Genomic DNA, 12,357 nt, shown 5'->3' with positions numbered 1-12,357 from the left:
TAAGGCAATGGTCAGACCACACCTAGAGTACTGTATACAGGTCTGGAGGCCTCATTTCAAAAAGGATGTAGAGATGCTGAAACGAGTACAGAGAAGGGCAACAAGATTAGTGAATGGAACAAAGGGGTGCTCTTACGAAGAAAGGCTTAAGTTTTGCAAATTACAGTGTCTGGAGACTAGGCACCGGTGAGGTGATCTGATAGAGGTGTATAAAGCTTTGAATGGTTTGAGCATGCTCAATGCTGATGAGATTCTTCATCTTGCTCAGAATAATCACCTGAGAGGGCATAAATTCAAATTGAGAAAAGACAGATGTGAGGAAATTTGCCTTTAGGCAGCGGGTGGTTGTGTGGTGGAATAAACTTCCATCCCTTGTCGTGGAAGTTGATAGCCTAAATAAGTTTAAGGCTCAGCTGGGCAGGTATTTCGAACGAACTGAGGGGTGAAGTGGAAGCGGTTATTTTTTATTTATTTATTTATTTATTTATTTTTTTTTTTTTTGGCTGATGCTGCATAAGCTTGCTTTCTTGCATCAAATGCCTCTGCTAATGCTAATGCTAATGCAAGCAGGAAACTAGAAACAGCCTACATATGGTCTCAGGATGGGTTTCAACAAGGTTCCCAAAATGTTACCTTAATGTATAGGGATTCAGTTATAAGCTAAATAAACTACCTTAATGTTCACATGGTATAAGAGTCATTATAGAAATCTATATTTCATAAATGAACTATTATCATCACCTGTTTACAACTTATCACCTGTCTACAATCTCGACCTATGTATATAACCACATTCTTCCAATGAATCGGCACAGACTAAACAAGGTACTTTTTTTTCAAATACCTTATTTAGTATTTTAATACGGTTTAGCATTTGTATGCAGTTTTTTTTTTTTTTTTCTTTATTCATAAGTTTTAACACTAAATTCTATAAAGAAACGTACAGTGAATATGTTAATGTGATTTTCATTTAAAAAAAAAAAAAGCTTTCCAAACCTTAATAAAACAAGCAGATATACTTACAGAGGAATGAGAACCAATCCAGTAATATATTTGCCAATTAAGACTTTGATTTTCATCAAGGTATGTTTTCAAAATTATGTAGCAATCACCTTCATAAAATTTTCCAATAAATGCTAAAGTTGAAAAAAAAAACATACACATATTATTGTATAATAATATGCACACAGACATTGGCCAGTTTATTAGGTACACCAACGTAATAGCAAATTGCACTTCCTTTAATCTTCTGAAAAGCTTTAAGTCATCAGGGCATGGTCTCTACAAGAGTTCTAAAAAAGTTCTACAAGGATGCCAGCACATATAGACCTGTTCAACCTGCAATTGACTCAGATTGGAGGTTCAGTGGCTCCCTGCTGCAAACAGCTCACTTCAGTCCACATATTCATATTCAAATTGAATTCTGATGATTGAGCAGGCCAGTGAAGTATGGTAAAATTGACATGCTACTGGAACCATCCCCAAAATATCTATACCTTTTGACATGGCACATTATCCTGCTATAAGTGACCATTGTCAAATGGATGAAGTTTGAGCATGAAACGCTGCATCTTGTTGGCAACAATGTTCAAGTAGGCTCTGGCATTAAAAAAAAGTTGATCTGCTAGTATCAGGAAACCTTAATATGCTATTTAAAAAACTCTCACACCGTTACACTTACACCTCCAGTTAGCAGTGTTGACACCTAACACATTGGTTTTATGATTGACGCTATTACCACCACAACCTGATCTTCTCAGCAATACAGAACAACCAGAACTAGGATTTGTCAGAACATTTTTTTTTCACTTCTCAAATGTTTGGTGTTGGTGTACTTGTGGCTGCTTTTAACTAAGAAGAGTGGAACCTGGTGTGGTCATCTACTTGTATATCCTATCCATGATAGAGTCTGACACATTAGATATTATACAGCCCTTTTCACACCACTTGCATCATGGTGTCATCAGACTGACTATGACTTGTTCATGTGACTTCATCAACCTCTTACATCAACAAGCTATCTACAGTCACATCCATTTGATTGGATGGTTTCTGGTATTTTTACCACGCTCAGTAAATCTCTGGATTCTGTTTATGTAAACACCCCAGAAAAGGCAAGAGTGTCTGTGTTACTTGCACCAACATGTTTGATGATGACTACCGTACTGTGCATAGTCCCTTTGCACTATTTGCCCATTCTCTCCCTAAATATAGCCTGCTACAGACAGACAATGTCGCTGACAGAGCAGTTGATTCACCTTGATAATGAGGACATACCTAATAAACTAGCTACTCAGTACTACATATTATAATAACAATAATAATAAAATAAATTTCCAATCATACTATGTATGGCTGGGGTCAGAGAAATTTTACAACTTCGTTTTAACTGTTTCAGTGCAGGCTGATATACAAAACACTTAACAATGAGTTGTATATTTTTTGAATTAGTGCATGCATAGCTGCCAACTTTTGACTTTCAAAAAACTGGTAATTGGGTAACTGAAAGCAGGAGAAAATGATTTTTTTGGCCAAAATAGACAAAAACAAAGATTTTTTTGAAAAAGCAGTTCTTCCCAAAAAACAGGAAGGAAAACAGGAATATTTTTATTTATTTATTTATTTATTTTTGGGAAAAACAAGAGATTTTTTAAAGTTCATGCTAAACTAGAAATTAAATTTCACTGACAAAATGCAAAAAGCCATTGGACTGTTTACAGTATGCTTTACAGTATACTGTAAACCGGTGTTTCCCAACCTTTTTTTTACCATGCCCCACCTAATTCTTTCTAAAATTCTGATGCCCCCTATGTAATGTTGGGAAACACCGATATACATATTTTTTATATTCAAGAATTGAATTATTCCCTAAATGACGCCTAATTACAACTTGTTCAGGACACAAGACTTAGGTTTTAGGATGAAATCATTAGGAAATTATTAAGAAAAAAAACAGTAAGTAAATTTTCAAAACATGTAATAGACAACTAAAATTCAAGTACAAAATAATTTATATGAAAAATTTTTCTATAATATTTTAATTTTTAGTAATTATTATTTAATTGTTTAATAATTTCAACATTCAATGTGAAGTCACTTCTAGACAAGTGCACTAAATTTAGTGAGACCCTTGTGCTTGATGCTTGCCGCAGAGAGATTTTATATTGGGCTCCAATTTAGTCAGCTTCAGCGTCAAGTCTCCCCGTTTTGCGATATCCAGTCGATTTCTTTTCTTTAGTAACAAATCATTTATGGCACTAAATCCACATTCGGCTAAATATGAAGATGGAAACGGTAACAATAGCTCTCTTGCAAAGTTGGTTGAATTTGGGTATTTAATTTCTGTTTCATCACAAAGCCATGCCATCGCTCCTTTTATATTGAATAAAGTTTTAACTGACTCATCATTTGCATTTCTGAGAGTTCTTCTTGATACTGCATTGATACATCAGACAAATCCACTAACATTGGTTGCATCATCCAGATTGGAAAATCAATTTGTTTTAAATCAGAAAACCTTTCTTTTAAATCAGCGGACAGAATTTTCAGATGATCGACAATAACAAGTACAGCGGTATCAGTCACTTCACATTTTTGCAGCCAACGAAACTGTTCAAAATTTTTGTTACAAATATATTTTTGACATAATTCAATAAATGTAATGAAACCAAATATCTTCGCTTTTGCATCAACGAGAGTTTTATTTGTTCACTGAAGTTGTTTATTTAATATATTTAGTTTTTAGCATTAGTAGAGGCATTTGATGCAAGAAAGCAAGCTTATGCAGCATCAGCCAAAAAAAAAAAAAAAAACAAACACAACCATTACTCCCATTTCATCCCTCCGTTCGTTCGAAATACCTGTCCAGCTGAGCCTAAAATTTGTTTAGGCTATCAACTTCAACAACAAGTGATGGAAGTCTGTTCCACCAACCAACCACCCGCTGGCTAAAGGCAAATTTCCGCACGTCTATCCTACATCTGTCTTTCCTCAATTTGAATTTATGCCCTCTCAGGTGATTATTCTGAGCGAGAGGAAGAATCCCATCAGCACTGAGCATGCTCAAACCATTCAATGCTTTATACACCTCTATCACATCACCTCGCTGGTGCCTAGTCTCCAGACACTGTAATTTGCAAAACTTAAGCCTTTCTTCGTAAGAGCACCCCTTTGTTCCATTCACTAATCTTGTTGCCCTTCTCTGTACTCGTTCCAGCAGCTCTACATCCTTCTTGAAATGAGGCCTCCAGACCTGTATACAGTACTCTAAGTGTGGTCTGACCATTGCCTTATACAAGGGATTAATCACCTCCTTATCCCTGCTAGAAAAATTCCTATATATCATTGACAATACACCATGAGCTACTCTTGCAGCCTGTCTGCACTGCTCAGAGAACTTCATATCTGCCTGCACAACCACCCCCAGATCCCTTTCATTCTCTACCACTGTCAGTGTAGTACCACAGAGTTGATACGTTGCTCTGGGGTTGCTGTTTCCCATGTGTAGTACTTTACATTTGTCAATGTTAAACTTCATTTGCCACCTCTCAGCCCATCTGCTCAACCTTTCCAGATCCTGTTGCAGCAGCATAGTGCCAGTAGTGTCCTTGACAACCCTGCCTACCTTTGTATCGTCTGCAAACTTCGACATTAAGCTTGATATACCATCATCAATATCATTTATAAATACAGAAAACAACAATGGACCCAACACTGAACCCTGAGGGACTCCACTAATAACATTAGTCCACGATGAGCAGTGTCCATTGATCACTACTCTCTGTCTTCTCCCCCTCAACCACCCCTTTAGGCGCCTCCGTAGCCAGGTGGGAAGGAGCAGCAGTGAGTAGCACACGCTTCTTGATTAGACCGGGGTTCGAGCCCGTCACCACCAAATACGGAGGATGCGGAAAGGTCAGGAATGACCACCGCATGTTCACGGAGCAATATGGCCTTAGTTGCTAATGCTCCTAAAAACCAAATAACAAACAAACCACCCCTTTATCCACAGCAGCAATTTGCCTCCAATGTCACACTGCTCCAATTTGTGCAGCAGTCTTCCATGTGCAACAGTATCAAAAGCCTTTCTAAGATCCAAGTATATAATATCAAAGTTATGCCCTGCATCCAATTCCTTTGTGACTGTATCATAGTATCCAATCAGATTGGTCAGGCAAGACTTCCCCTTAACAAAACCGTGCTGTGTCCGAGCTAAAACTGAAGTCTTGTCTAAATGATCCTGCAGTGCTTCTTTAACTAGTGCCTCCATTAATTTTCCAGGAACAGAAGTTAAACTAACAAGTCTATAATTACTTGTGTCGCCCTTTGATCCTCCTTTGTGAATTGGGGTCGCATTTGCACTTCTCCAGTCCATGGGTACTTCCCCTGAGTCCAAGGAATCTCTCATAATTATGGCTAAGGGTTTGCTTACTTCCTTTGCTGCTTCCTTTAATATAACTGGATAGATCCCATCCACCCCAAGTGCCTTTCTTGTATTTATCTTCAACAACTTCTCCTCCACTTTACTCTGTTATTACAAGATTCTCTAGCTTACTGCCAGAGTTGAATACACCTCTGGCATTCCCCTCGCTGAATAACTCCTCATGTGTGAATGTCGATGCAAAATATTCATTCAGTTTGTTAGCTAGCTGAGCAGGATCATCAACAGCTGCCCCATCGATATCAAGTGGACCAATCTGATTCATCCCCTTCCTTCTAGAGTTTACATAAGTAAAGAACTCTTTGCTGTTTTTCTTTGCATCCCTTGCCAAAGATTTCTCGTAATCTGCCTTCGCCTGCCTAACCTCCTTTGTAACTTGGTTACAGATCAACTTGTATCTATCATAGGCTTCTGTGTCATGTGTTAATTTGTGTATCCCATGCATGTTTCTTCTCTGCCATATGCCTCATTAGTTCATCTGACATCCATTTAGGCCTAAACCTTGAACAATATTTCTTAGTTGGTATGTAAAGCCTAGTAGCTTCCAAGATAAGTTCTTTGAATGCTTCCCATTTTGCATTTGCTGTTGGTAACATCATCAGTTGGTCCCACTGTATAGAATTTAAATACTGTCTCAGTCCATCGTAGTCGCCTTTACGAAAGCAATAACCCTTCCCTTTGCCCCTAATGGTAGTTACCTCTTTGTGTAAATCCCACTTAAGCACACTGTGATCACTGCCACCTAGTGGTTCATTTATCTGCAGATTCTTAATGCATGAAGAATCACTGCTGATAATCAAATCAAGAGTATTCCTCCCTCTAGTTGCCTCCCGAACATGCTGAGGTAGAAAACAATCCAATAAATCCACAAAAGCCTTGCTAGTGTGTGAGTGACCAGCCCCCAAATTCCAGTACCGAAAGATAGCGGCTAAATAACTCACAAATGCTTTACCATCGACCGTTAACAGATGCTTCATTTCAGGTTTTGTCACTTAAAAAGTCATTAATAGTATCAAATAGTTCCATAAATCTTTTCAAGCAGTTCCCTTTCGAGAGCGACCTTACTTCAGTGTAAAGTAAAAGTCTCACATGGTCTGCATTTTGTTCTTCACAAAAAAGCTTGAAGAGACACTCACATTTGGCATTAGCTTTAATGGCATTTACAGATTTTATAACTGATTTTAGTACTTCATTAAGAACAGGCAAAATATTTTTAGCTACCAACTTTTCCCTATGAATAACACAATGCACAAGAAGCATTTCTGGATTCTCATCTTTCATCAATTTTAAGCAGCCATTTTTCTTGCCCATCATATTAGGAGCACTATCTGCAGCACAAGATGTTATATTTTTCATTGGTATATTATTGTCATCTAAGTAATTTTTTAGCTTATTATATATATCTTTGGAGGTAGTGGTGCTCTCTCTAATGATTTACAGAATAACATTACTTCAGTAAAATTACCTTTATCAATATATCTTACATAAGTTATCAGTACGGCTTCACTGTCTCTCAAAGTTGATTCATCCATTTGCACTGAGAATTTTCTTGTTTTCAGCTTTCCAACAAGTTGTATTTCAATATCTTCACTCATTTCATCTATTCTTCTGCTAACAGTATTGTTAGCAGAAGAATCCACTAACATTGGTTGAGTGGCATAGCTTTCACGTCTTTGTCATCTTTTTCCAGAACTGTTTTAAGAAATGCTGATATTGATGGTTTGATTAAATTCACTCCTATAGTATGATTTTTCCCAGATTTAGCAATGAGTAAAGAAATTTCATAACTAGCCTCCAGAATATGATTGACAGTTGCAGTATGAGCAATAAACAGAGACTTTAATGTTGCTCTTTTTTCAAAATTCTTCTTTAAAGTTTGAAAGTAATTTAAATCTGAATTTACATGAGCATTATGTTTTGCCTTCAAATGCGCCTCAAGACGACCTCACTTCATTGATTCATTGGTCAAGTATTGTTGGCATAAAAGACAAAAAGGTGACCTTTGATCGTGGACAGCGGGTATGAAACCAAATGTTAAGTATTCCTCTGAATACTGATGAACTTTTTTTTTTACTTGCACTACTCATTTTACTGTGCAACTGAAAGAAATAAATATAAGATAAATCAAAAACTAAAAATAAACTATGCAATAAAGTTAATTTAATTTTATTTTAATATATCAAAATTAATTATTAGTATGCTTTTTGAATGAATAAATCACACAAATTACTGAATTCGGACTATTAAATCTGTGGTCTCTGTGAACAAGCAGATAAGTCTAATTTGTCAAAAATGAGATAAGTGCACTATAATAAAGTATTTATTATTTACTATTATGTGACATGCAGATATCTTCGTTATTGTAGTTTTAGCGTGAGTAATAAATATTTGTATATTCGAATATATGCATGTTTATATGAGAGTGCGAAGTATTTTTCCTCTCCTGCAAATTCGAGTTTTTGGACTTATTTACTGAGACCACAAGAATATACATATACGACAAATACATACCATTGTGTATCACAGTTCTTCATTAATAATAATTCTGTGCGCAGACAAAATAATTTTTTATTTTAATCTGAGATCGCCAAACCTATCCAAATGTACAGTCACGATGCCCAAACGAGCGTTTGTATGAAAGGAATTACCTATTTCATATAACATACGGAGTTTGCGGTAGGCTACAGTAGACAACCACTTTGCTTGCACATTGCGCATGCCATAAGCAATCGTCTAATACAGTACGTACTATTCCTTCACTAGGCATAGTAAGCAATACTCTCCGAGCAAACTGTAGTTGATATTACTCCAAACTTTCAAGTGCAGCTCTATAGAAAGTACAACATTTAACGAATTCTTATTTCAAATTGAGATACCAACAATTCTTCTTTTGTACAAGTTAAATCATAGTAGGCAGCTGTTTTAAACTCTAGATGAGCAATTTTTGAATTGCCCCCCCTGAACAATCAAATTTCCCTCATGTGGGGCGTGGCACCAATGTTGGGAAACACCGCTGTAAACTGTAAAGCATACTGTATGATACTTTATTTTTATATTATCTTAGGCAAGTTAAAAAATTTGCTTGCTCAAATTTTTTCTATCTGTGGATTTCTGTTTGGATTGTCTGTTAGATATCATCAACTGGTTATGACTGGTTCAAATGCCATTGCAAACTTTGCCCTCTTCTGAAACATTGAGTCAAAGCTTTGTTCATTGCAATTGCACTGCTGTTTAGACTTGTCTGTCAAGAGCATTTCCAAAGCTTAACCAGAAAGGGATCTGAACTCAGTTTTCTTTTTTTCATCTGGAAAAATATTCTCTCATGTTAAAATGCCATGAACGATTCAGGATAATCTGTTATATTTCAAGCTTTGTTGTCCACTTGTCACTTCTCCAAGCAAGGAAAATGTATGTCAATTCTTTCTCTTTTCATCTGGTAGATTCTCACACTGAAATTGGCAGAACTGATACTAAAAAATATTTTTTTTTGCAAAACCGATTCATTTGAATTTGATTCAAAAATTATTTTTTGTAGCCAACAGGTTTTCAACTGCTCTAAAGTAGCAGCATAGTGTAAAAACATTTTAGTTTAAGGAATTCATGAATTCATGACAGAAAAGTTAGCTGGCTATCAAACAAAGACCACAATTTATCATAAAGTCATACAGTTTCTGATAAAAGCATGAAATATTTGAAGCTGTAAAACTTCAGTAGATTGTAACGGCTTACACACACAAAAGCTCGACGATACAAACATTGGTATAACTGCACTAATGTTTTTTTATTTATATATATATATATATTTTTTTTTTTACCGTATGTATAAAACACTTATGCTACCACAAGTAGTGCAGAATACTACTGAGCAGTTTTGTCATTATGACGTACTGTCTCTGTAATCATTTGTAACTGGTCTTTTATAATTGTGATTTAAAAGAAATACAGCTTTTACTAATTAACATTAGAAATGGTAAATGATGCAAGAAAGCAAGATTACAACAGCATCATTCAGAAAAAATAATAAAATAAATTAAAACAGTTTTTTATTTCATAAAAAATTTCATCTGCTTATCGCTTCTAAGAATTTGTCTAATTAGTATTTCATTTACTCAATCCATTTAAAGTCATAAACACATCAATCAGGTCTCTCTGTAGGTGCCTAGTTTCCATATGCTGCATTTTGCAGAACCGAAGTCTTTTTTGGTAAGAGTACCTGTTGTCTTTTCTGCATCCATTCTAATAGATCTGAAGTTTTCAGACCTGAATGAAGTAATCAAGATTCAGCCTAATCACTGCTTTTTACAACAGGATAATCACCTCCTTATCTCCACTAACAAAATTCTTGTATATCATTGACAGAACCTCAGGAGCTTTTCTAGCAGTAGTTGTCTGCATTGCTCAGAGAACATAATATCAGACTGTACAATTACTGCTAGGTTTATGTTCTCCACTACTCTGAGTATGGTACCACCCAACTAGTATGTTATTCAAGGATTAATGCTATCCCATATACAGTATCTTGCATTTATCAATACTAAATCTGCCACTTCTCAGGCCATCTGTGCGATTTCTCTAGACCTTGTTTGAGGGGAGAGCACTGTTTTGGCAGATATTTCTAAATTCTATTGGTAGTGCAAGTTACAAGGGTTGCCAATGTCGATATACTTATTTTCTTTGTAAAAATTTTTAATGATATTATTTTCTTATCAAGTTTAAGTTTTTTTTTATTCATCTTTATTGGTTTCTAAATTGAGAGAGGACATCAGCTCTTGACTGCATCATATGCATTGTGTTGGAAATGGAAAATTGCAGAATAAAGTTTGCTTTTTTTGTTGTTAATTGGACAATTACAACAATCTATTTTCAGGTGTTTATTATGTTCATATTTGTTAATGAAAATATGAAATTCACAGAATTTTCTTAAAATCCTGATTTTAATGTAGTTTTATTTATTTATTTATTATTATTATTTTTTTTTTGTAAGAAGAAAAGACAGAGAAAAACTGTATTACAAACTATGTTATGACAGTGAGAAGAAATGATCAAAGAATGTAAAAAAGATGAGCCCAATTCTTGAGATGGTTCGGGATTGTGGAAATAATGGCGAGACATGATTATTAACGACTACTCACTCTCCCACATTTTTGACAGTGGAACCTTGAGATGAAATATTTTTACAGGGATGGGTGCAATTGGATCTCAATTCCTTTTTAAGGATAACAATACATCCCTCAACTTAGGTTCAGCTGGTTACTGGATTTCCGGAAAGCAAATATGCCAGAAAATTTGCCATTCTACCACATTCCGGCCAGGACTGGTTGTTATTTACTGACTCTCCCATTTCCAATGTACCCTCAATTCAATATCTGTTACAACTTAATTTCAAAAAATTAATCAATTCTCTGCCTGGCTGTCATGCCTTAGGTCCTGACGGTGTACCAAACATTTGCGTAACAATTGAAAATGTTCATATTACAGGTATCTGGGTTACCCTACACCAGTGTTTTTCAAACTTTTCTAATCGCGGCCCACTTGGACAAAGCACATAACTCAGTGGCCCACTAGCCCCTCCCATAACTTGCATTTAAAGATAGGTCATATTTTACTGCCAGAGGTGAGCCTACAAATGTCGCATCAAAGTGTAAAATTGTGGGCTTCGCATTTATTGTCAGCCCTGAACTGATTCCAACTAAAAATTAAGTCGGATGAAAATTGGAAGTTAGGATATACTGTGAATAATACCAAGAAGTGATACAATTGTAAAGTATATAATTATTTATTCAAGGAATTAAGTGGGTACATATAAAAAAGAACAAAATATACTATATAAATTAATGCGAAGAATGGCACTGCTTACTTTCAGAAACCAATAAAGGCATATCTGGTTCCAAGCTGGAGAGTTAGTTTTAATCTCATATCTGGCTCCACGTTTAGCCAATTTCTGTTCTTTGTTTTCAGACTCACAAGTATTGAAAAAACAATTCGCAGTTATAAGTTGAGAGGAATGACAGTAAGTACTTCAATGCTCTGTTGGTGAGTCCAGGATATTTCAACTGTATGTGGAGCCAAAAGTCCATCAAACTTTTTTCACTAAACACGAACTTCAATGACATATCTGAAACTAGTTCAACAAGATTGTCTATCTCTTTTGACGAAAGCTTCCCCTTGATGTTTTTTATGTATTCCATGCATGTAAAAGGATCCCTGATCCACTCAAATCCTGTTTCTGGTTCTGTAAAATATTTTTAGAACTCGCTGCAAAGGCCTCGTAAGTACGCTTTCAAGTCTTTGATGATCATATCAGAAATTTTTCCACCAGATGTCATCAAGAAATCATTCAGCGTAGTAAAACTCTCAAAGTCTTGTTTGTCGAGGCGTTTCTGCCATAGTTCCATTTTCGTACATATTGCTCTTACTTTATCTTGAACATTAAAGATGGTGATATCTTTTCCTTGCAACTCGGTCTACGTGAAACCCTGACCTCATCGGGCACATGACAAAAATATAAACGTGCCAAACATAAACAGCGCTTAGCATGAAGTGACCAGAACAAATATTTATTTAGTAATAAAATTCATGGCCCACCAGTAGGCTGTGGACTGCACTTTGAGAAAGGCAACCCTACACTATCAGTCTTTAGCAAGGGTACTCATACCTAAAAGTTGGAAAATAGTTTCCTTCCCATTCCTAACTGTCCCAATCCACAGGAAATAGTACATTTTTCACTAATCGCCATTTGCTTATATTTTTAGCATAACACCAATAACCATTTGTTATGGATTACCTTCGATCTAATGAAACACCTTGTAAACCTCATCACAAACATATTCAGTGTCAAACAAAACACAATCTACATTGCAATTTTATTCACATTCCAGTGGCCTGTGGCATGGCGGTAACTAAGGCCTTGTCATTCC

General features: G+C 35.8%; 1 protein-coding gene across 4 annotated transcripts in view; it reads right to left on the bottom strand.

The window, feature by feature from the left end:
- fliI (FLII actin remodeling protein) overlaps window positions 1-12,357 on the bottom strand; it is a 436,796-nt gene that overhangs the window by 234,055 nt on the left and 190,384 nt on the right. For all 4 annotated transcript variants that reach the window (XM_090376949.1, XM_090376950.1, XM_090376948.1 and 1 more), the window contains one exon: window positions 1,024-1,136. In XM_090376949.1, coding sequence (XP_090233075.1) covers window positions 1,024-1,136 — 113 coding nt within the window. The remainder of the gene's footprint in view (window positions 1-1,023; window positions 1,137-12,357) is intronic.

Source organism: Mastigoproctus giganteus, chromosome 7 (genome assembly GCF_048544385.1).
Source record: "Mastigoproctus giganteus isolate SK-2022 chromosome 7, ASM4854438v1, whole genome shotgun sequence".
Taxonomy (NCBI): domain Eukaryota; kingdom Metazoa; phylum Arthropoda; class Arachnida; order Uropygi; family Thelyphonidae; genus Mastigoproctus; species Mastigoproctus giganteus.
The sequence above is the reverse complement of the archived record's forward strand: the minus strand, read 5'-3'. Positions and strand labels throughout refer to the sequence as shown.